General features: G+C 70.9%; 1 protein-coding gene across 2 annotated transcripts; it reads right to left on the reverse strand.

The window, feature by feature from the left end:
* Nucleotides 1-13: 13 nt before the first annotated feature.
* Nucleotides 14-19,457, reverse strand: SH3GL1 (SH3 domain containing GRB2 like 1, endophilin A2). 2 transcript variants are annotated; one of them, XM_089316145.1, is made up of 10 exons: nucleotides 19,262-19,457; nucleotides 2,866-2,934; nucleotides 2,713-2,785; nucleotides 2,222-2,362; nucleotides 1,902-2,035; nucleotides 1,321-1,479; nucleotides 1,132-1,235; nucleotides 801-925; nucleotides 664-696; nucleotides 14-571 (listed from the first exon to the last, which is right to left on the reverse strand). In XM_089316145.1, exons 1-10 carry the CDS (start codon nucleotides 19,304-19,306, stop codon nucleotides 375-377), a joined length of 1,080 nt encoding a protein of 359 aa, XP_089172271.1. In that variant the 5' UTR covers nucleotides 19,307-19,457; the 3' UTR covers nucleotides 14-374. The 2 variants fall into 2 exon arrangements, with proteins under 2 accessions (XP_089172271.1, XP_069914748.2); XM_070058647.2 differs by having other exon boundaries at nucleotides 664-720.
* Nucleotides 19,458-20,585: the final 1,128 nt, after the last annotated feature.

Genomic DNA, 20,585 nt, shown 5'->3' on the forward strand with positions numbered 1-20,585 from the left:
ACGAGGCGGAGGGTGTAGAAAGAGACATTTAATACTTCTTAAAAAGAGCCAGGAGTACACCCGCGCGCCGGCCTGCTGCCCTGGGCGCGGCGGGGGTCCCGGGTCCCGGGTCCGGGCGAGGGGCGGGGTGCGGGGCTGGGCCCTGCTGGTCCGGGCGGGCTCGGGGAGCCGCCTGCCTTGGTCGGGGAGTCGCTCGTGGTCCCGGGGGGGGGCAGCTGGGCCGGAGGCGGACCCCGGAGTGCCAGGCCGGGTGGGGGGATTAAAAAGCTGAGTAGGTGCTCAGCGGGGGGGGGGGAGCCCCCAGAGCCCCCCCCCGGCAGCACCGGCGGGGCTCCCCGAGTCCGTAGTGTTGGTGGGCGGGCGGCGGGCGGCCGTCACTGGGGCAGCGGCACCAGCACCTCCACGTAGCTGAGCGGGAAGAAGCCCGAGCGGCCGTGCAGCATGCCCTCGAACCAGTTCTCGTCGATCTGGTTGGTGAGCGTGATCAGCTCGCCCTCGCGGAAGCCCAGCTCGCCGTCGTTCTCGGGCTCGAAGTCGTACAGCGCCTTGCAGCTCGGCTGGTCCAGGGGCGCTGCGGGCAGGGCGGGGAGGCGGTGAGGGCCGCTCGGCCGGGCGCGGAGGGCGGGAGGGCGGGCGGCAGGGAGGCGGCCCCGGGGCACTCACGCGCACTCCTGCTGGGGGTCCGGGCCGGCTTGTCTGAGGAGCGGAAGGACGAGGCGGCTGTGAACCGAGACAGAGGCGGCGGGCGCTGTCGGGGCCGCCCCGCCGCAGGGGCCCCCGGCCACCCCGCTGCCCACTACCTGTGATCTTGGGAGCCGCGGCGCAGGGGAAGCCCCCGTTGGACTGCTCGGGCTCCCCGAGGTCGAAGGACTCCCGCGGCTTGGGCTTGTACTCCCGCTTGGGGCGCGAGGAGGCCTCCCGCATCCTGGGGGACGTGAGGCCGTGAGTGGCACGGGCAGCCCCGCGGGGAGGCTGGCGGGGGCGGTGGGGGGGACGCCCCCTTCCGCACCCAGCGCTGGGCCTCTGTGGGGACCCGGCGAGGCCGGCCGAGCCCTCCTGCCCCCACACCGCGAGCCCCCGACCCACCGCGCGGCTGCAGCGCCCGCCGTGGCCGGCAGAGGGCGCGCTCACCTGCGCTTGAGCTTGTCGGCCAGCTCGTCCAGGATCTGCACGGCCTGCCGGTGGTAGTCCAGCTGCGCGTCCACCAGGGCCGAGAGCTGGCTCACCTGCTCGACCTGGAGGACGCGGGCGTGAGGAGGCGCCCGGCCGGCCCCGCCCCGCCCCCGCCCGCCCGGCCGGCCCCGCCCGCCGCGTACGTACGTCGGTCTCCAGCAGGTTGTGCATGCTGGTCTCGGCCACCTCCTTGGACTCCTCGAACTTGTCCAGCGCCTGGCGCAGCTCCTCGTCGGGGATCTTGCCCTGCCGCTTCTTCTTGTAGTCGAAGTCCAGGCGGCGGCCCTCGAGCTTCCTCAGGTGGTGCTGGGGGCGGGGGGGGGGGGTCAGCGCGGGGCGGGGGTGGGGGCCGCGCAGAGGGGGGGCGAGGGCCACGCACAGGGCAGGGCGGGGGTCAGCGCGGGGCGGGGGTCAGCGCGGGGCGGGGCCGCGCACAGCGCGGGGCGGGGCCGCGCACAGGGTGGGGGGGGGTCAGCGCGGGGCGGGGGGGGTCGGGGCGGGGAGGGGGTCAGCGCGGGGCGGGGGTGGGGGCCGCGCAGAGGGGGGGCGAGGGCCACGCACAGGGCAGGGCGGGGGCCGCGCAGGGGGCGGGAGCGGGGGTCAGCGCGGGGCGGGGCCGCGCACAGCGCGGGGCGGGGGTCAGCGCGGGGCGGGGGGGGTCGGGGCGGGGGGGGGGTCAGCGCGGGGCGGGGCGGGGGTCAGTGCGGGGCGGGCGGGGCCACCAGCACCTGGATCTCCTTCAGGTCCTTGTCGCACAGGTTCTGCAGCGGGTCGATGAAGTTCTGCTTGACCTCGATGTCCAGGGAGTCCTTCACCTCGGCCAGGCGCTTCATGGACTCCCCGGCGTCCAGCAGGGCGTCGCCTGCGCGGGGGCGGGGCCGGCTCAGCGCACCCCCCCGCCCGCGGGACCCAGGGCCCCCCCAGGGAGGCAGCTGGAGCGGACTGCGGGGACCCGGGGGCAGGGGCACCCTGCCTGTAGCCCCGCCCCCGCTGGAGCCCACGGGGTGGGGGGAAGCCATGGGGCCCGCCCCGCCCGGCCCGGCCTCACCGAAGTTGGACTCGCCCAGCTCTTTGCCGTGGCGGACCATGCACTCGCCCAGGAGGCCCTCGGGCTGCGGGTAGCCGGGGTTCTTGACCTGGCCCCGGATCTTGGACACCGTGTTGAGCATGGTCAGCTTGGCCCGCGAGGCTGCGACAGGAAGCAGGTGGCCGTGGAGCCTTCCGGAGCCCACCCGCCCCCGCCCGCGCCGGCCCGGCCCCACTGCCCACCCCTGCGGCAGGGTCCTGAGGGAGGGGGCCCCCAGCCCCGCCCCAGGAGCAGCATTGGGCTTTTCTGGGGAGGGCCATGAGCCCCAGGGTCCCATGAGCTGGGGGAGCGGCCGGGGCTGCCAGTGAAGCCCTCCCAGGGCCTGACAGCGGCCTTTGAGCCCCTGGATCCGGCCGTGCCTGAAGCCCATCGGCCTCATCTGTCCGCGCACACTCCCTATCGTCCAGTAACTGGAACCTTCCGGCCCGGGAGGCCGGAAGGCCGGGCCCTACCTGGGTTGGGCTGCAGGTACTCGATGGTTCTGGCCAGCACTTCTGCCACGGCCTTGCTGGTGACGTCCACCTTCTGTGAAGACAGCAGGGTGATGGGGCCCCGGTGCCGACCACCCGGCCCACCCCGCACAGCTGCCCCGGGCCCGGCCTCACCTTCTCCATCTCTTTGAAGTCATCGTCCAGCTTGGTGCCCTCGGCGCCTCCCACCTTCTCACTGACCAGCTGCAAGCCAGAGGGGGAGCCATGAGCCCGGGCGGGAGGGAGGGGCCCCAGGACGGGGGGCGGGGCTTGCCGGCAGCCCCGGAACGAGTGGGGCTTTCTTAGGGTTCAGTGTACTCGAGACATCCCCACTTCTCTGTAGCAGCGGCCGGGGCTCGCGGTTAGGGGCAGGGGTGAGGGGCCAGAGCCCACGTGGCCGCCGTGGGTTCCACAAGGCACTTGGCACACGCTGGGGGGGGGGGGCAGTCCCGACAGCACGAGGGGTGACGGCGCCATGCGGGGCCGGCAGAGGCTGGCGTGGGAGCCGTGAACCGGAGCCCCTCCGTCTGGGCGCCAGGCGCGGAGCCTGTGAGCTCAGCAAGGGGTGGCCGGGGGGAAACCCCGAGCAGGCCCCCCCTCCCCGGGCGGGAGATAGAACAGCAGGAGGCAGGCAGGCCAGGCCCACCTCGGTGGGGAGAAAGGTCGCCAGGCCCACCGTGGGCGCTCCCTGCGCGGCCCGGGACGGGGCCGAGGCGCCTGCCTGGTGGTGGCGCCAGCCTGGGCCCAGTGCTGGGCTCGCCCAAGCCCGACTCCCCCTCCTCACGGGACTTCTGTGTGTTTCTGGGAAGCGTGGCCAGGGGCCGGCGCTGTGGCGTAGCAGTGAGAGCTGCTGCCTGTGGCACCGGCATCCCGTGGGGGCGCGGGTTCAAGTGTCAGCCGTTCTGTTTCCAATCCAGCTCCCTGGTGGAGGACGGCCCAACACCTGGGCCCCTGCACCCGAGGGAGACCCGGGTGGAGCTCCTGGCGTCAGCCCGGGCCTGGCCGTTGTGGCCATCTGGGGAGTGAACCAGCAGGGGGGAGATCTGTCTCAGTAACTCAGGTTTTCAAATAAATAATCTTAAAAAAACACACACGAAAGGAAAGCAGCTCCCACAGGCAGCTCCGGGGGCGAGCGGGCGCAGGAGGGGCCGGTCCAGGCTGGCCTGATGTGGGAGTCGCAAGCGCTGGGCAGTGGGTGGCGGGGCTGCGGCCCTGCCCCCTAAGGCCACCGTCGCAGGGTGGCTGACATAGGGACGGCCTCGGGGCCTGGGCAGAGAGGCGCCTGCAGGCTCATGGGAGCACAGCAGTCCAGGGCACAGCGGAGGGAGTGACCAAAGGTGGGGGGGGTGCTGGGCCCCTCCCCTGGGAGCTTCTTAAAGACCCGCCCACCCTGCCAAGAGGGCCAGTTCCTGAGGGGCTCCTGGGCCCCGGGGGAGAGGCAGAGGAAGAGTGGCCGGGAGGCAGCCTCCCCAGGGAGCTGCCCCAGCCGTGCCTGGACACAGGGGTCCCGCTTTTGGCCAAGGTGCCCTGAGGAGACCCCTTCCCGCGCCGCCTGGTTTCACTTCTGTCGCAGGGAGGCCGGGGCTGCCGCCGAGCAGAGCGCTCAGGCGAAGGGGGGGGGGGCACAAACCACACCTTCCGGGCTGAGCGCCCTGGGGGCCGCGGCTGCTCCGTGCAGGATGTGGGGCGCGGGGCCTCCTGCACCCAGGCCTGACTTCCCGGGCCGCTGTGGCCCCAACTCCCAGCTCTGGTGCCTGGGGCTTCCGGAGGTCCCCAAGGGCCAGGGGTCAGGCAGGGAACGTGAGACCAGGTCCCCAAGGGCCAGGTCTCCAAGGCTCACGGCGGAGAGGAACGTGTGCCCAAGCACCCGCCCCAGGCGCGGCCCCGGGGCCAGCAGGGAAGAGCCGGCCTCGTGCGCCTCTGCTGCTGGAGGCAGTGGCCGGCCGCTGCCCGCCCTCCCGCAGGCCCCACGGAACCGGGCACCAGCACCAGTGCGGGGCAGGAGGCACAGATGGGGAGAGCCCTGCGGGGGCGGGCGCAACAGGTCTCCCCTCAGGCACAGGGAGCCCGGCAGGCCCACGCAGGCCCTGCTCCTCCTCCTTCAGACGCTCCCACGCGCGCCGGCCCGCAGCGCCGAGGTTCGCCCCGGCACATGCCCCCGGGAGCGGCAGTAATGAGAGCCGACGCAGGCAGCGGGCCTTTCAGACCCGGCGTTCTCATGGTTCTGGCCTCTGAGCGGGGGCAAGAGACCTGACACGCGTGGGAGGGATGGAGTGGCAAAGGGGGCAGAGGAGGCTGCCCCGCCCCAGGCAGGCCCCGCGGTGGCGGCCCCCCAGCAGCCGGAGAAGCAGCAGGGCCCAGCGGAGCCCACAGCGGCCCTGCAGGCTCGGGGTGGGCGGAGGGTCTGCTCCGACAGACAGAACTAGAGAGGCGGCACGGGAGTGCGCTGTCAGCTACGTGACACAGGGGGCCTCGGGGCGCAGAGGCGGGGGCAGGCCTGGAGTCGCTTGCTGGGGAGCCATGTGACTGCCCGGGCCACTGCAGAGGTGGCCATGGTCCTGACGCGTGGCCGGCCGCGCTTGGGCACTGGGGAAGCGCCTGGAGGCACACCCTGGCCAGAGGGAGTCTCCCTTGTGCACCGTGACCTCGGGGAAGGCAGGGCCTGGGGGGGCACGTGCGTCTGAGGGCCCTGCCTGCAGGCCTGGCACAGTGGGGGGAGACCTGTGGCCAAGCGCACAGCCCTGCCTTCCAGGCTCCTTCTGTGCGACGACGCCCAGGACACGGGGACCAGCCACAGGCAGGACAGGAAGCCGTGCGGACCAGCGAGGTGCCGGCGGGTAACGCGGACCCCTTTCCGGAGAGGGAACCCAGGCGTGCTTCCAAGAAGGGGCCGGACAGGTGCACCGGGCACCCAGGGGCTTCCTGCTCCACGTGGGCCTGCCGTCACAGGCCACACAGGCCGAGCTGCAGGGCTGGCTCCCGTGTGTCCTGACCGTCCCACGCTAGTCCAGGCAGCTCTGGGCTCTCTGCGGGAGGCTCCTGGGGAGTCACGGCCCCCAGGCTGGGGGGGGGGGAATGCGCCGTGTGTGCCCATGACCGCCCAGCCCCGGCGGGGAAGCTCCTCAGCGGGGGAGCCGGCTCCGGCAGGAAGACGGAGCCCTTGCCTGCCCCAGGTCTGGGGTAAATATCTGAGCCGACAGGAGCCACCACCCCTTCTGTAAGCAAGAGGAGGGTAACATCCGGCCTGACCAGAACTTCCTTCCTTCCGCACCGCACCAGGACGCCCCAAATGTCCCTGGGTCCGCCCCCTGCCACCCCCCGGCCGCCTGCCGCGCCAGGCACGGGGCTCCCCTCCTCCCGTGGGTCAAGGCCGAGGGGTCCCTGAGAAGCAGCCGTGGTGCAGGTGCCCTGGGCGCAGACCCACCTGCCGGCCGGCTCCAGCCTGTGCCCGGGAACCCAGCTCCAGCCGCGAAAGCCAACCCCGAGGGCTGGGAGGCAGGCGCCGTCCCCGGGCCTGGGCTGCTGGCCGACACTGGCCCCGGACCAGGACCAGGAGGGGGCCTCTGCTTCTGGCCAGCACCCGGGCCGCAAGAGCCCGCCTTCCTCACCCCCACCCTGCAGGCCAGCGGGGGGCCCTGCCAGCGCTGGGCCACCTGCCCATCAGGGTACGGGCCTGCCTCGCAGGGCAGGGGGAGGCCCCCGCGTGTGTCTCTGCCTCGATGCTGTGCTTGGGTGCTGGACGGTGGCTCTGAGGGGGCCATGAGCCCAGGGCCAGGCCCTACCAGGCACAGCTAGACACGGAAGCAGAGACGGAGCCCACACAGCAGGGACTGGCGGCACAGGGGCACCGGCCACCGCAGTGACTTCGGGTGCAGGGTGACGCACGGCAGAACGACAGAACAGTGGCAGCTGCGTGTCACCGTCCCCAAGTCAGGAGAGGCGTGGGGCGGCCACAGACGGCACTGGGAAGGGCGTCTCCTCCTGGGCAGCAGTCCCGGCCACACGGCCCCCGTCCCCGTCCCCGGACCGACCCGGCGCGACCCCGTCCGCCTCCCGAGACCGCACAGATCCCTAGTGGAGCGGCACAGCTGCGGGCCACGCTGCTCCCTGCGGGGGCCCGAGGCCGCACGCTGGCCTCACGGACGGGGGACCCTCGCGAGGGTGTGAGTGCCCTGGAGGCCCCCCGGCCCTGGCTCCCCCGGGATCCCGGGGGTCCTCGCCCCGCCCCTCACTCGTCACAGCCTCCCCTGCGCATCGGCTCTGCTCCGGCCACATCCCTCCTGTTGGGCGCCTGACTTCACGGCGCCCCCGTTCTGTCGCTGCGCCCCGTGTTCCATTCCTACAGTCACCGCACAGCTGCCCCTCTGCACCCCCTCGCCGTCCCACGACACCTGTGCAGCACGGGGCTCCTGCCCGGGGCCAGAGCCGACCGGGTACCGGGGTGCAGAGGGTGCGACCTGCAGGCACAGGTCACAAGAGGAGGGGACAGGCAGGCGGGCGTGGGCGGCACAGGTGCCTTTCCTGCTGTTCCAGTCCCAGTGACCGTGAGCCCAGGAGGACGGCCTCAGGCCCCTCCCTGCCAGGTAACTCAGTGACGCCAGGAAATGGGGTGGCCAGGACCCACGCCCTGCCTGGCCTGAGCTCCATGGGTGGCCGAGGGAGGGCAGGCTTGTCACAGCCTGCGTAGAGCCCAGGCGGCGGCACTGGGTTGCCCCATAGCCTGTCTGTCCAGAGCCTCACGCCCTCCTCCCACACACTGGTGTGGGGTCAGCTCCTCCTGCCCCCCCACCCCCGGGTCTGCACCGACAAGAAGCCGGAGGCAGGAGCCAGCGCCGAGCTCGGCTGCGAGCGGCGGCCGACTCCACGGCCGGCTTCACCGCCGGGCTCAGCGCCCGCCCCGCGCCCACCCCACGCCCGGGGCGCCACCCGCGTCCCCATCCAAGTTGCCAAGGTTGCCCAGGGCGCAGCAAACACCTGTCAGAGCTCTCCCTCACGGGACGGGGCCCTGGTGACCCCAGTTCTGGGAGCTGTGGGGGGCTCAGTCCTCCCTGCGGAGCTGGCCGGCTGCCGGCGGGGCACACAGCTGACGTAGCTCTTGGCTCCTCCCGTCTTGCTGAGAACCCCCAGAGAATGGGGGGCGCCAGGGGGACCCCAGTGCCTGGCTGCAGCCCTGGGACGGGAGTCTGCAGGGTAAGTGGGGCACAGGGGCTGCAGAGGCGAGGTGGCCGCCCAGGGCTGGGCAGCGTGCTGTGTGTGACTCAGGGTACCCGGCGACACGGCAGGGCCCCAGATGCCTTCCACTGCCCCCGCAGAGGCTGTGCCCGACCTCTGAGCCTGTCTGGCTTCCAGGCGCTGGCCCGGCCCCCAGCTGCAATGCTAGGAGACAGGAACTGCCGCAGGAGCCCAAGGTCGGCTCCATCCACCTGGCTGGGAGCAGGCGGTCAGGACTGCGCGTCTGGCAGCACCCAGAGGGGACCCCTGGCATCACCGTGAGGAGGGGACAAGATGACGTCCACTGCCTGAGGCGGCACAGGCTCGGGACCCAGCCCGAGGGCTGACCCTGTCTTCCCCAGGGAGTGGCACGACGGGCCTGCCCCGGGGACTGAGCCACCAAAGACGGAGGCAGTGACGGCTGCCAGCGCTGGGGTCCATCTCCCGTCGGGGGAAGGAGACAGGAGGGCTGCACGTCCCACCCCGTTAAAATGCATTTCAGACAAAAACTTAGAAAACCTAGCCCGCAGCAAGCGAGGTGCCAATCCCCCGAGGCCCCGCCTGCAGGGAACACGCAGGGCCAGCCCAGGCCGCAGGCCGCGTGCTTCCTGGGGGCGGGCGCAGGGAGGACCAGGTGTCTTCCTGGGGGCGGGCGCAGGGAGGACCAGGTGTCTTCCTCAACGACAGAGCTGGCCCAGGGGAGGTGCTGCAGGGAGAGCCGGGACCCTCGGGAGGCGCTGCAGGGAGAGCCTGACGCCGCCTCCGTGGGCCACCCCCACCCCCTTTTGATCCTGAGGGCAGGAAGGAGGCGGCCACCGCCCTGCAAGGCTCCTCTCGCGCCCCGACTCTGACTCCGTTGCTGGCCCCGGCAGGCACAGGCCTCCATGTCCTCCAGGCGCTCCCTGCACTGGTGCTCCCAGGTGCCAGCCCAGTGGCGTCAGCTCCACGCCACTCCTCTCCCTAGAAGTGCGGCCCCCACCCCATCTCAGCGGCAGGCCCAGACGGCGCTCCGTGCAGGACGCGGCCAGGCCCGGGCGGCGGCCGTGGGGGCTCCAGCCAGCTCTCGGCCAGGGCCTGCCCAGGGCCGGCTCCCTCTGCAGGAGGCTAAGGTTCAGGACCTTGTACAATAACACATCTGAGCAGGGTCTGACCCACACCCTGGGCACGGGGCTCCCGAAGGACACGAGTCCCTGGGGAAGGGACGCGGGACAGGCAGGCACTGGGGCCAAGGACAAGGGCCCACGGACCGGCTGGACTGCTGGGGAGGAGGTGGCTGGGACGCAGGAGTGAGCAGGGTTTGTGGAATGAGCCTCTGCGGGCCCCACCCGCCGTCTGTCACAGAGGGCAGCGCATGGGTGCCAGGAACTCCCAGCTGCCGTCAGCTTCTCGAGGTGTGGTCACCAAACACACCTGGGCAGGTCGCAGGCCCAGGACGGCAGAGGTCAGCGCGGCAGAGGCGCTGCCCGGCCCTCCCCCTTCTCACCCGCACGCCTGCCCCGCAAGCGCTGAGGTCTGTCCTGCAAGCCTGGCGCCACGGAGCGCACCCGCGCCATCGCCCTGGAGGGGCGCATGGGCCCCCTGGAGGGGCGCCAGGACCTGCGCAGGCGGGGTGCGCAGCCGCAGCGCTCCGGGCCCTTCCTGCGCCCGCGGCCAGGCTGAGCAGCGCCATGCCGGCCAGGCTCGCGTCCCCTGCGCACCCCAACACAGCCCAGGCATGGCGACAGGAGACACGCAAGTCCCACTCCCTGACTTTGAGCGGGTGGGCTGGGGCGGGAGAGGGTCTGAGAGTGAAACAGGTCTGCCGGGGCCGGCGCGGGCCGGGGCGGGAGAGGGTCTGAGAGTGAAACAGGTCTGCCGGGGCCGGTGCGGGCCGCGGGAGAGGCCGCATCACCACGCGGGCTGCGTGCGCGGTCTGCTGGCTCTGGAGGGGCTGGGGAGGCCCTCTTCAAATTCGAGTAAGGCCCCCCTGCACGGCCCCCAGACAGACAGAGCCAGGCCGCAGGGCAGCTGAGCCCGCGCTCCGCTGTGTGTGCCCGAGCTCCTGACGCAGACCCGCAGAGCGCACGGCACCAACCGCCCTCGTCCACAGCCCTGACAGCGGGGTGGGGGCAGAGACCAGCACGCCCGCCACCACCCCTGGCAAGCCCGACCCCCGACAGCGCTGACCGGGCCTCCTCCGGCCGGCCCAGGACAGAACCAAGAACGAGGGCAAGGTCTCCGGCTCCCTCCTCCCTGCCACTTCCCACATCCAAACTCCGGCCAGGCCCCTCCTCTGTCCATCAGCCCTGGCGGACCTGTTTCACTCTCGGACCCTCGCCCGCCCCAGCCCCCGCTCAGAGTCAGAGCCTGGGACCCGGGAGAGCCTCCCCCAGGAGCCTGCGCGTGCTCGTCCCACTCACGTTTGCCCCTGCACGTGCCAGGCGCGGTGCAGACAGGAGCAGGAAACCACGACAGACTGCACGCACGCCCCACCCCCCACGCCAGCTCTGCGGAACGGGGGCCGGGGGTTGTCTGGACGTGGGGCGGAGCTGAGGGAGGGCGCGAGGGGAGGCAGAGCGCCGCGAGGCTGGCTTGCCGCTCTAAGCCAGGACCCGATCTCCCAGTGTCTGAAGATGTGGGGCCCCAAGAGGGCTCCGGCGTGCACCTCAGCCCGTCACGGCGCAGGCGCCACTGCACTCAGGAATCGGCTTCTGTGTGGTTTACCAGGCTCACGGGGACCGGCCAGGCCAACCCTGCAGGGACGGGGGCCATCGGTCCCCTCAGGGCTGGACGGGACGCACGCTCTGCACCAACCTGAACACCTGGCCACTTTCCAAACTCACGCAGAAGCGGTGACTGCAGACTCTCCTCACCGGGCAGGCGCCGGGCAGCAGCTGGGCCTGCCCGGGACGCCCGCACCCCTCACAGAGCCTGCCTCAATCCCGGCTCCATGCCCCCCCCCTTTTGTACAGATTTATTTATTTTGCTTGAAAGGCGGAGTTACAGGGAGAGGGAAGCAAAGGCAGAGGCAGAGACAGAGACAGAGACAGAGACAGAGGTCTTCCATCCACTGGTTCACTCCCCAAATGGCCACGATGGCTGGAGCTGGGCCAGGCTGAAGGCAGGAGCGCCATCCGGGTCTCCCGCGTGGGTGCAGGGCCCCAGCACTTGGGCCATCGTCCACTGCTTTCCCAGGCCATACCGGGAGCGGAATCGGAAGCGGAGCAGCCGGGACTCGAACAGGCGCCCACATAAGAAGTCAGCGCTGTAGGCGGCGACGCCGCAGCACCCACCCTGCTCCTGGCTTCCAACCCAGCTGCAAACTGACGCATCCTGGCGGCTGCTGGGTCCTGGTCACCCACGCAGGAGACCTGGCTACAGCCGCTGCAGGCACATGGGCGGGACCCAGTGCGTGGAGACCCCTGCCCCACCCCCCAATCTTTTAAGTAAAATGAGAAAAAAAAGGCAAAGGTAAAGACAGAGAGAGCTCTCCCATTTGCTGGCTCACTCCCAGACGGCTGGGCTGGACCACGGCAGAACCAGGGGCCAGGAGCTCCTTCCAGATCTCCCGCAGGCGTGAGGGCCCAGCACTGGGCCGCCTGCAGCGGCTCTCCCAGGCGCATTAACAGGGAGCAGGATGGGAGGTGCAGCAGCCGGGACCTGACCGGCATTCAGATGCTGGCACTGCTGTGCTGGCCACGACGCAGGCCCAGGAGGAACGCTGAAAGATGTCCCGGGGGCCGGCACTGCGGGGCTCCCGGGAGCAGGAGGAGAGAGCGAGGCAGAGCCGGCGGGTCCTGCTTCCGGCTGACCGGAGCCACCAACCTGGAGCTGAGAGGGCAGGGACCCGTCCCTCCCACGGGCGCAGCACCGAGGCTGTAACAAGCGTGGGCCCGGACCGCCCTCTGGCTGCCCCAACTCGTCACCGCAGCTACTGACTCCAGCCGCACGCATTTCTTACACAAGAAACCCTCCCTCAGCCAGAGGCCAGCCCCACACCACGCCGGGTGCCAGCTGAGGGACACCAGGGGCTCCCTGGCCTTGGCTGCAGGGCACCGCAGCCCTGGGCTCACGGCCAGCCCCCGAGGCTGCCTCTCAGCCTCTCCCCCCCCCTTCCTGGGCTCTCCTGCTTAGTGTGAGTCCCGCATCCTGACCACACCCGCAGAGCCCTGTGCCACGCAAGCGGCCCCACTGGTGAGCTCTCAGAGTCCAGGCACGGACGCGGCGCCCCGTTCCACCCGCCACGGTGCCCACACCAGCGCGCACACTCCCGGCAGCCTGTCCTGGCCGAGTTACTGGATGTGGAGCCGAGGCCCCACCGTCAAGGCAGGGTCAGGTTCCTGGGAGCCTCATCACAGCTCTGCCGCAAGACCAGTGCCCAACCGCGTCCTCCACGCGTCCTGTTTAACTCGTCCACGCGAGCCCACGGCCCCGCCACTCGGCCTGAGCTCCCACGCGGGCTTCCCCGAGAGGTCCTCCCGGCTCCCCGCGCTCAAGACCCAGGACGCTGTGAGCACCATGCTTGGGGCGACCCCGAGACCTCCGGAAAGGCAGGGCTCAACGACGGGGCTACGGCACAGGCGGGAGATGGCTGGGAGGGTGCGGGATGGGCAAGGCGCCCTGTGACCGCGCCGGAGCGCTGGGTCAGCTCTTAGCAGGAGGTGAACCTGCCAACTCGTGACACGCGACTGACGAGGGCTGACTCCGTGCCAGCCCGGCAGCCCTGCTGTGACGCCAGCCTCCCTGGGAAACGAGACAGAGAGCACGGGTTCTCCAGGAATCCTCCGTCCGCCGAGGACACCGCAGGCGACCCTGAGCCCGCGTTGCCGCCTCTGCCCCCTCGGCCTCCTGGGGCTCCAGGCCGTGTGCCGGGTGAGAGGGAACGTTATACCTGACAGCGCAACCCAACACCGCGGGGCCAGGGCGGCAGGCCGTGCAAACTGAACAGGCGGGTCGGTCGCTCCAGGCAGGCCCACTGACACCCACATGGATCTGGCAGACGGGTGGGGCGCCGAGGGGACGCGAGGGGACTGCGGGACGTGCCTGCCGCTGGCAGCAGGCGAGTGAGACGTCGGAGACCACAGGGGAAGCCACGGAGAGCGAGGCCTGTCAGCGCCGACAGAGCCCACGGACCACGCGGCTCACAGGACTGTGACCCCACTCCCGGGGCGGTGGACTCGCGACAGGAACTCCTCCCCACACACACCCAGCGAGGTCTCGGGGAGAGGGCTGAGCCGGCCGGCACGGCCGCCCCCGAGGGGTGGACCGCAGGCTGCACAGTGCTGGGCCGGCTGGCACGGCTGCCCCCGAGGGGTGGACCGCAGGCTGCACAGTGCTGAGCCGGCCGGTGCCTCCTGTTTGTGTAAAGATGGACTTATTTGAAAAGTTCAGAGAGGAAGAGACAGACCCTCCACCCGCTCCTCCAATGGCCCAGGCTGAAGCAGAGCCAGGTCTCCCCCACGGGTGCTCCCCAGGCACTCGGGCCGCCCTCGCGGCCTCCCTGGGTCCTCAGCGGGGCTGGATCGGAAGCGGAGCAGCCGGACCGAGCTGGCGGCTCTGCAGGACACGCGCGGCGCAGACAGCGGCTTCACCCGCTGGGCCCCAGCGCCAGGCCCCTTCTCCTTTTTTAAAGATTTATTTGAAGGCAGAGTTACAGTTACAGAGAGATTTTCCATCCCGATTCTCTCCCCAGAAGGAGCTGCGCCAGGCCAGAGCCAGGAGCCCCACCCAGGCCTCCCGTGTCGGCGGGGACCAGGCACTCGGCCGTCACCAGGCTACTCCCGGAGTGCGCACGGGAGAAGCTGGGCAGGAGGCAGCGGCCAGGACTGCCCTGCGCTCTGGTGGGGGACGCCAGCGCCACAAGCCACAGCCCAGCCCTCGGCACCACAGTGCCCAGAGTCCTGGTCAGTCCCTCCCCTGCAGCCCCACACACGCTCCGGGAGCTCCCACCTCGGGGCCCTGCTGCGGCCTCTCGCCGCGCCCGAGCCGGGGACGGCAGGGTGCAGGCGGCGAGCCCAGGGGCTGCTCTGGGAAGTCTGGGCCCTCGAGGGTGCCTGGCCGGCCCATCAGCACAGAGATCTGAGCAGACACTTCTAAGACCTTGCAACTGTGAGATCAAAACGTAAACGCGCTCGGGAGGAGAGTGACCTACATTTCAATGTTCCAACCGCTTCCAAGCCAGCCCTGAGCTGCAGCACACACACGCAGCGCGTTCCCAGCCCTCAGCTGGGCCACGCCCATCCCGCCGGGTCGGCAGCCGTGGGTTCTGGCCAGCCGCGCTGCAGGCCTGGCCCAGCCCAGCTGCACAGGCATCGGGAACCGCTCTCTGATTGCAATTAGTAATGTTTGAAAAATTCTCCACGATCCCTTGAGGGAGAGAGGCTACCCAGGGCAAGCCAGCAGCCAGGCCGGCTCCGGCCCCCTTTGTTTTTCCCTAAAGTCAGTGATGCCTGGCCCCAGCGCAGGGGGAAGAGGCCACAGCAGGAGGGGGCGGCGTCTCCGGCCGGACAGATTCCAGCCCAGCTCCCCGGGCCGCCCTCTGCGGAGCCACAAAGGCCGCCTTGAGGCCCGGGGCTGCCGCCCATTCAGACCATCGGGACCCTGATGAGCCAGAGCTGTGGACTGACGGACGCCGGCCCGTCTGTCTGCGTCAGCATGGGGGTGGCAGTGCCGGGGGTGAGGAGGGACCTTTCGGGGGTCCCGTGGGGATGAGCAGGGGGATGAGAAGGGGGTGCTGTAAAAGGGGGCAGGATGTCCCCAGTGCTTCCCCAGCAGAATGGCCTCAGGCCACTGGCTGCTGGAGCAAACGCGCGGCATCGCGGCCTGTGGGGAGAGGTGTTTGCCCGGCGCTGCGGCCTGGTGGGCTAAGCTTCCTCCTGCAGGGCCAGCATCCCACATGGGCGCCAGTTTGAGTCCCGGCTGCTCCATTTCCAGTCCAGCTCTCTGCTGTGGCCTGGGAGAGCAGTATAAGATGGCTCAAGTCCTTGGGCCCCTGCACCCGTGCGGGAGACCCGGATGGAGCTCCGAGCTCCTGGTCGGCACAGCTCTGGCCACTGTGGCCATCTGGGGGGTGAACCAGCAGATGGAAGCCCTCTCTCTCTGTTACTAGCCAAGGTGAAGCTCAGGGACTTTGAGCGAAGGCGCTGACGGCCAAGCCCTCCCAGCGCGCCCTACAGCGGCCAGCTCTCCTCGAGCCGGCGCAAGTCCACAGCGCTCCCGCCAGGAACGGCACGGGCGGGAGCGGTCCCGGCCAGCGTGGGGGTGTGCGGGCATCCACGCGCGACACAGCACAGGGCCGTGCAGGAACACCAGCCCGGTGCGCGTCCTGTGCCAGCGTGCAGGAGGGACTCTCCGGCAGGCACTCCAACGCGGGACGCAGGCGGCCGAGGCAGCGGCCCGAGCCACGCTCCACCACGTCCACCCCGGTCTCTGTCGGCGAAGAGTATCGCCACGAGCCCTTTGGAAACCCATCCAGTAGGCGTGGGTTCTAGAGGCGGGTGCTGTGGCTCAGTGGGTTAACCCTCCACCTGCGGCGCCGGTTCCAGTCCCGGCTGCCCCCTTCCAGTCCAGCTCTCACCTCTCACCTGTCTCTCCCTCTCACTGTGACTCTACCTCTACTACGTGCCAGGCCGTAGGGAAGGTGACGAGCCCGGCGGGCCACGTCTAGGGGCGAAAGGTAGAGTAGGCAGTGGACGCTGGGGAGGCAGGAGACCCAGAGAGGCTCACGGGACGAGCAGGGGGAGCTGGCAGGCCCCCGAGGAAAGCCGCCCCACGAGGCCGGGTGCTGTGGGCAGAAGGGGAAAGACAGTGGCGTCAGACAGCCCAGCTGCACGCGGCCCAGGCCTCTCCGCTCCATCCGGGGGAAGCAGGGGCGGCGCGCTGCAACCTACCGTGGCCCAGTCTGGTCAGGCCCCTCGGGTCCAGCCCGGCGCAGCCCCGGGCACGCGGAGGCGTCTCCTAAGCCAAGGGCAGCAACTCTGAGCCTCCCAGCCCTGGACCAGTCGGACCTGTTCCCACGCAGCCACCGGACAGGCACCTGGTGCCCCGCCCGAGCCCAGCAGAGGCCAGGCCAGGCCACGGGCCCGGGCGGTGCCTGTTGACAAGGAGCCCCACTCGCGGGGCGCGGGCCTGGCGCAGGCCGCACGGCACGCCCACGTGAGCACAGCCCTGGCGTGTGGGCGGCAGGCCACGGGCCACCTCCTCCGAAGGCCCTGGAAGACGTCCAGGGTGAAGACACACAGGGCTTGCAGGGCAAGAATGACGGGGGCAGAGAGCGGGTGGGTGGGGCAGGCGGGGGGCGCAAGGCCGTCCGACAGGTCTGAGGGAACCACGCGGGGCAGCTGCACCCGAGCCCTCCGGGGACGTTCTGCCCTGTCTCTAGGGCAGCCCCCAGGGACCCGCCATGGGGACGGGCAGGGCTGCACATCCCTGCGGACACAGTGAGCAGAAACCCACGGTCCCCGCCCGCAGGGGGCTCTGGTCCAGGGGCCGCTCACCCCCGTGCCTGACACTGAGCGGGACCTGGCCACTCTGCTGGGGCCTCTGCCTGCGCTGCATCCCCACACCCAGGTGGGAGCCGCTTCCCGCCAGCCGGAGGCCTCGCGAGGCGGCGCTGAGTCAGGTCCGGCAGGGGAAGCGCCGTCTGTTTTCCTGCTGTGGCTGGGAAGTCGCCGCGTGACCCCGCTCCCGGGGCCCAGTCAGCAGGTTTCCCCAGGAGCTCGGAGGAAAAGGAAGGCCAAGCTGCCCTGGTCAGGCCCGGCGGGAGACGCCAGAGGCTCCGGCAGCGCAGGGCTCAGGGGAGGGGAGGGAGGGAGGGAGGGGAGGGGAGGGAGGAGCCAGCTGCTGCAGCCTCCAGGCTCCAGGACCACTCCCCGCTCCAGCAGGGCGGTCAGGATGCCACCCTTGGGCCAAGAGGCCTGGGGCCTTCAGAGCCCTGGAGCCCAGGACAGCCTTCCCGCCCCCCCCCCCCCCGGGTCCAGGGCCAGATGCTCCCAGAGTCCCGGCAGAGAGGGAGACGTGGAGGCAGGAGCGAGGCCAACACTGCCCAGGGCCCTGGACACAGACCCCGGAGCCAGAGGCGGGCCGGGGACACAGGGGCGCGCACGGCCAGCGAGGGGCAGGGGACGGGCCCGGGCGCCCCCGCACTGCGGGCCCTAACGGAGCCGCTCCGAGGCCGCAGCCCACAGGGAGGTCGCGGGGAGCCCCTGGGCGCCCAGGCTGCTCTTCAGTGGCACCCAGAGTATAATTAAGTATCGCAGGGCTGGGCCCAGCACACCCAGATAAGCATGGGGCGGCCCTGCCCCAGGCGAGCGCTCGGCCTGGCCTGTGGACGCGGCCTGCTGGGCGCAGCAGTTCCGGGAGTCCGGCTCCTGCTGTACTGAGACCGGGAGCCCGCAGGAGGCCCGGGGGACGACGCTCTGCGCCTGCTAACGGCAGCTGCCGGCCACGCTCCACACTCGGGCCGGAGCCCCAGGTTCCTCCACGCGGGCAGGGCCCAGCCGGCGCACGCAGATGGCCAGGGTCCCGCGTCTTCCGGAACGAGCGGCTAAGGCCACTGGGTCTTCTCCGGCCTCCCGCCGCCGTGGCCCAACCCAGTTCCCATCACCCCAGACACGGCGAGGGCGGAACCCGCGCCCCCGGAGGCAGAGGGGTGCGGCCTGAGTCACCGCTGGCGCACGCGAGCCCCAGCCTCTGCCCGCAATCAGAGCCACACCCCCGAGCCTGCTGACCCCGTCCGCGGCCCCGCCAGGCTGGGGTCCCCGGTGCACCCAGGCCTCCCCCCGGGCCCGAGCTCGCTTCTTCCTGCCCAGGGCCCAGGAGCAGCCGACAGGCGGCGCAGCCAGGGGAGGCGCGGTCGGGGTTCCCCGCGCTCAGACTTTCCGCCACACGCGCGCCCCTCGCAGCCCGCGTTGCCGGCAGCCCCGGCCCTCGCCATCCCCAAGCCTCCCCAGGGCCGGGCCACGGGAGCCAGGACCCCGTGGCAATGACGTCGCCCAGGCGCGGAGCGTGGCCCTGCCCCCGCTGTCACCCCAGCCAGGCCCTCCACGCACGGGACCCCTCGCGTCCAGAGGGTGCCGCCGGGGGCGCCGCCCTGCGCCTCACCGGCCGGGCCAACGCAGGCCTCGGGGTGGACGAGCCTCGGCTGTCGTCCCGGCACCCTCCCACCCCACCCGACACCCCAGGGGCTCCACCCCCCCACGTGGAGGAGGAGGGGTCAGAGCGCCCCCCCCCGGGGGGCCCCGCCTTCTTCAAGACCCCCGGCGTTCCCAGGGAGGGGGCCCACCGTGCGGGGGAGAACTGGGGGCGCGCGCGGCCCTCTCCTGACGCCCCCGCTCTCCCCGAACCTCGCTTCTGTGGACGTCGGGGCCAGGCGACCCCAGGGGCGGGGGCGAGGCACCAGAGCCGCGCAGCCCCCCACCACGGGGAGCAGCGCTGTCAGCGCCCCGCCCGGGGCTCAGGAGGGGAGACCCCAGTCCGCAGGAAGACAGCGCCCTGTGCCCGGGGGAGGGGACCCCTGTGCCTGGGGGAGGAACTCGGGCGGGGGGGGAGACCCCTGTGTCCGGGCGGGGGTCTCGGGCGGGGGGCGGCCCCTGTTCCCGGGCGGGGAGGGACTCGCAGTGGGGGGAGACCCCTGTGTCCTGGGGAAGGACTCGCGGGGGGCGGCCCCTGTGCCTGGGCGGGGGTCTCGCGGCGGGAGGCGGCCCCTGTGCCCGGGCGGGGGTCTCGCGGCGGGGGGGCCCCTGAGCGCACCTGAGCGTCAGCCCCCGCACAGGGAGGCACCGACCGGGCGGGCTGGGGACGGGGTGCGGGGGGGGGACTCGGGGAGCACCGCCGCCCGCGGGGCCGGGACAAACAGGGGGGACTCGGGGAGCACCGCCGCCCGCGGGGCCGGGACAAACAGGGGGGACTCGGGGAGCACCGCCGCCCGCGGGGCCGGGACAAACAGGGGGGACTCGGGGAGCACCGCCGCCCGCGGGGCCGGGACAAACAGGGGGGACTCGGGGAGCACCGCCGCCCGCGGGGCCGGGACAAACAGGGGGGACTCGGGGAGCACCGCCGCCCGCGGGGCCGGGACAAACAGGGGGGGACTCGGGGAGCACCGCCGCCCGCGGCCGCCCAGGGGGGGCCGAGCCCGAGCCGGGGGCGCCGGGCTCCGCACAGCGACCCACTCGGGGCCGCCGAGGCCAAGCCCCACCCGCCACGCTCAGACGACCCCAAAGCCCCGCGCCCCGCGCCCCCGGCCCCAGGCGACCCAGGGCCGTCTCGGGGGGGGGGTCTCCGCGGGGCAGGCCCGACCACCTCCCCCGGAGCCCCCGCCCGCCCCGCCGCGGCCCGCGCTCACCTGGCTCGCCTTGTAGAACTGCTTCTTCAGCCCGGCCACCGACATGCTGACCGCCGCCGCCGCCGGCCGAGGCTCCGGGCGCCGCCGTCCGCGCTCCCCGCTCGCCGGCCCGCGCCCGCCCCGGCGCCGCCTCAGCTCCCCGCGCGCCCGCGCGGCCAGGATATTACATGGCAACCACACACTTCCGGTGCGCGCGCCCCCGGCCTCGCGTCTGCGCACGCGCGCCCCCTGTCGGCACGACTGCGCACGCGCGGGAGGCCCGGCGCGCCGGGGGCCGCCTCCTGTCAGAGAGTGACGCGAGGGCGAGTCTAGAGCGGCCACGGTGGCTGCAGCGACCCCTGGTGTCCCGGAGGCGGTCCTACACTCTTAGAAAAGATGCCTAAACATACCTAGGGTATTGATAATTCGCCAGAAAGTACATTAAAAATACCATAAAATAAAGTAAAATATAATAAGAAAATATAAATTCTCTAGCTACTTGTTTATCCATCTCAACTAAACCCAACTCCGTGTGAGCTCAGTTCCGTCTCTCTCCATCTGCCTGGGCTCACCCATTGTGATCCAAGGGAGACCTAAGGGTCTTCCCCCTTCCCACTCCCTCCACACCGCTCCACCTCCTCCTCGCTGGTGCCCTCCCTTTCTAGTTCTCCCTGGTCAAAAAGATTGTTCTGGAACACAGCTCAGTCTCTATCAGTCCCCGGCACAAAGTCCACCCGCTGCCCAGCCTGCGCGGCCAAGTCTGCAGAGTTTGACCCCGCACCTCTCCCGATCTCTGCGCTCTTTGTCCTGCGTGGCCCCGCTTGCTGCTGGAAATTTGCTGACCTCATCCCTCCCTCGCACGTTCCCCCCATCCTTAGTGCTTGAAATGTCACTTCCTCCAGGAAGTCCTCCCAGACTGTTAATACTGGTTTTTTGGATCCATGAATACTGATTTTTGTCCTTTAATACTGATTTTCTGGATCGACTGTTATGGATAAAATGCATTGACTTAGACATTACTAACAAATCAAAACGAGTGATTGGATCCAGAAAGAGGAAGAATGACTATGACGAAACTGCTCGAACTTCAAGGTGGAAAATGGCTGTCACGCTTGAGCGGGTTTCTTTAAGATTTTTATTTATTTATTTGAAAGACAGAGTTAGAGAGAGGCAGAGAGAGAGAGAGGTGGGAGGAGAGAGAGGGAGAGAGAGGGAGGGGGAAGAGAGAGGGGGAGAGAGAGGGAGAGGGGGAGGGAGACAAGAGGGAGGGGGAGAGGGAGGGGGGAAGAGAGGGGGGAGAGAGAGGGAGAGGGGGGAGGGAGACAAGAGGGAGGGGGAGAAGGAG

Source organism: Oryctolagus cuniculus, chromosome 16, assembly GCF_051225735.1.
Source record: "Oryctolagus cuniculus isolate XC-2025 breed Fujian yellow rabbit chromosome 16, ASM5122573v1, whole genome shotgun sequence".
Classification (NCBI taxonomy): domain Eukaryota; kingdom Metazoa; phylum Chordata; class Mammalia; order Lagomorpha; family Leporidae; genus Oryctolagus; species Oryctolagus cuniculus.

Bases quoted from the DNA above. Each gene is read 5' to 3' on its own strand.
- SH3GL1 (XM_070058647.2), bottom strand. From the start codon at position 19,306: ATGTCGGTGGCCGGGCTGAAGAAGCAGTTCTACAAGGCGAGCCAG. The intron at 1,480-1,901 runs GTGCTGGTGGCC...CCCCGCCCCCAG, and splicing joins AGGACCTGAAGGAGATCCAG to CACCACCTGAGGAAGCTCGA. The intron at 572-663 runs GTGAGTGCCCCG...CCCTGCCCGCAG, and splicing joins GACCCCCAGCAGGAGTGCGC to CGCCCCTGGACCAGCCGAGC.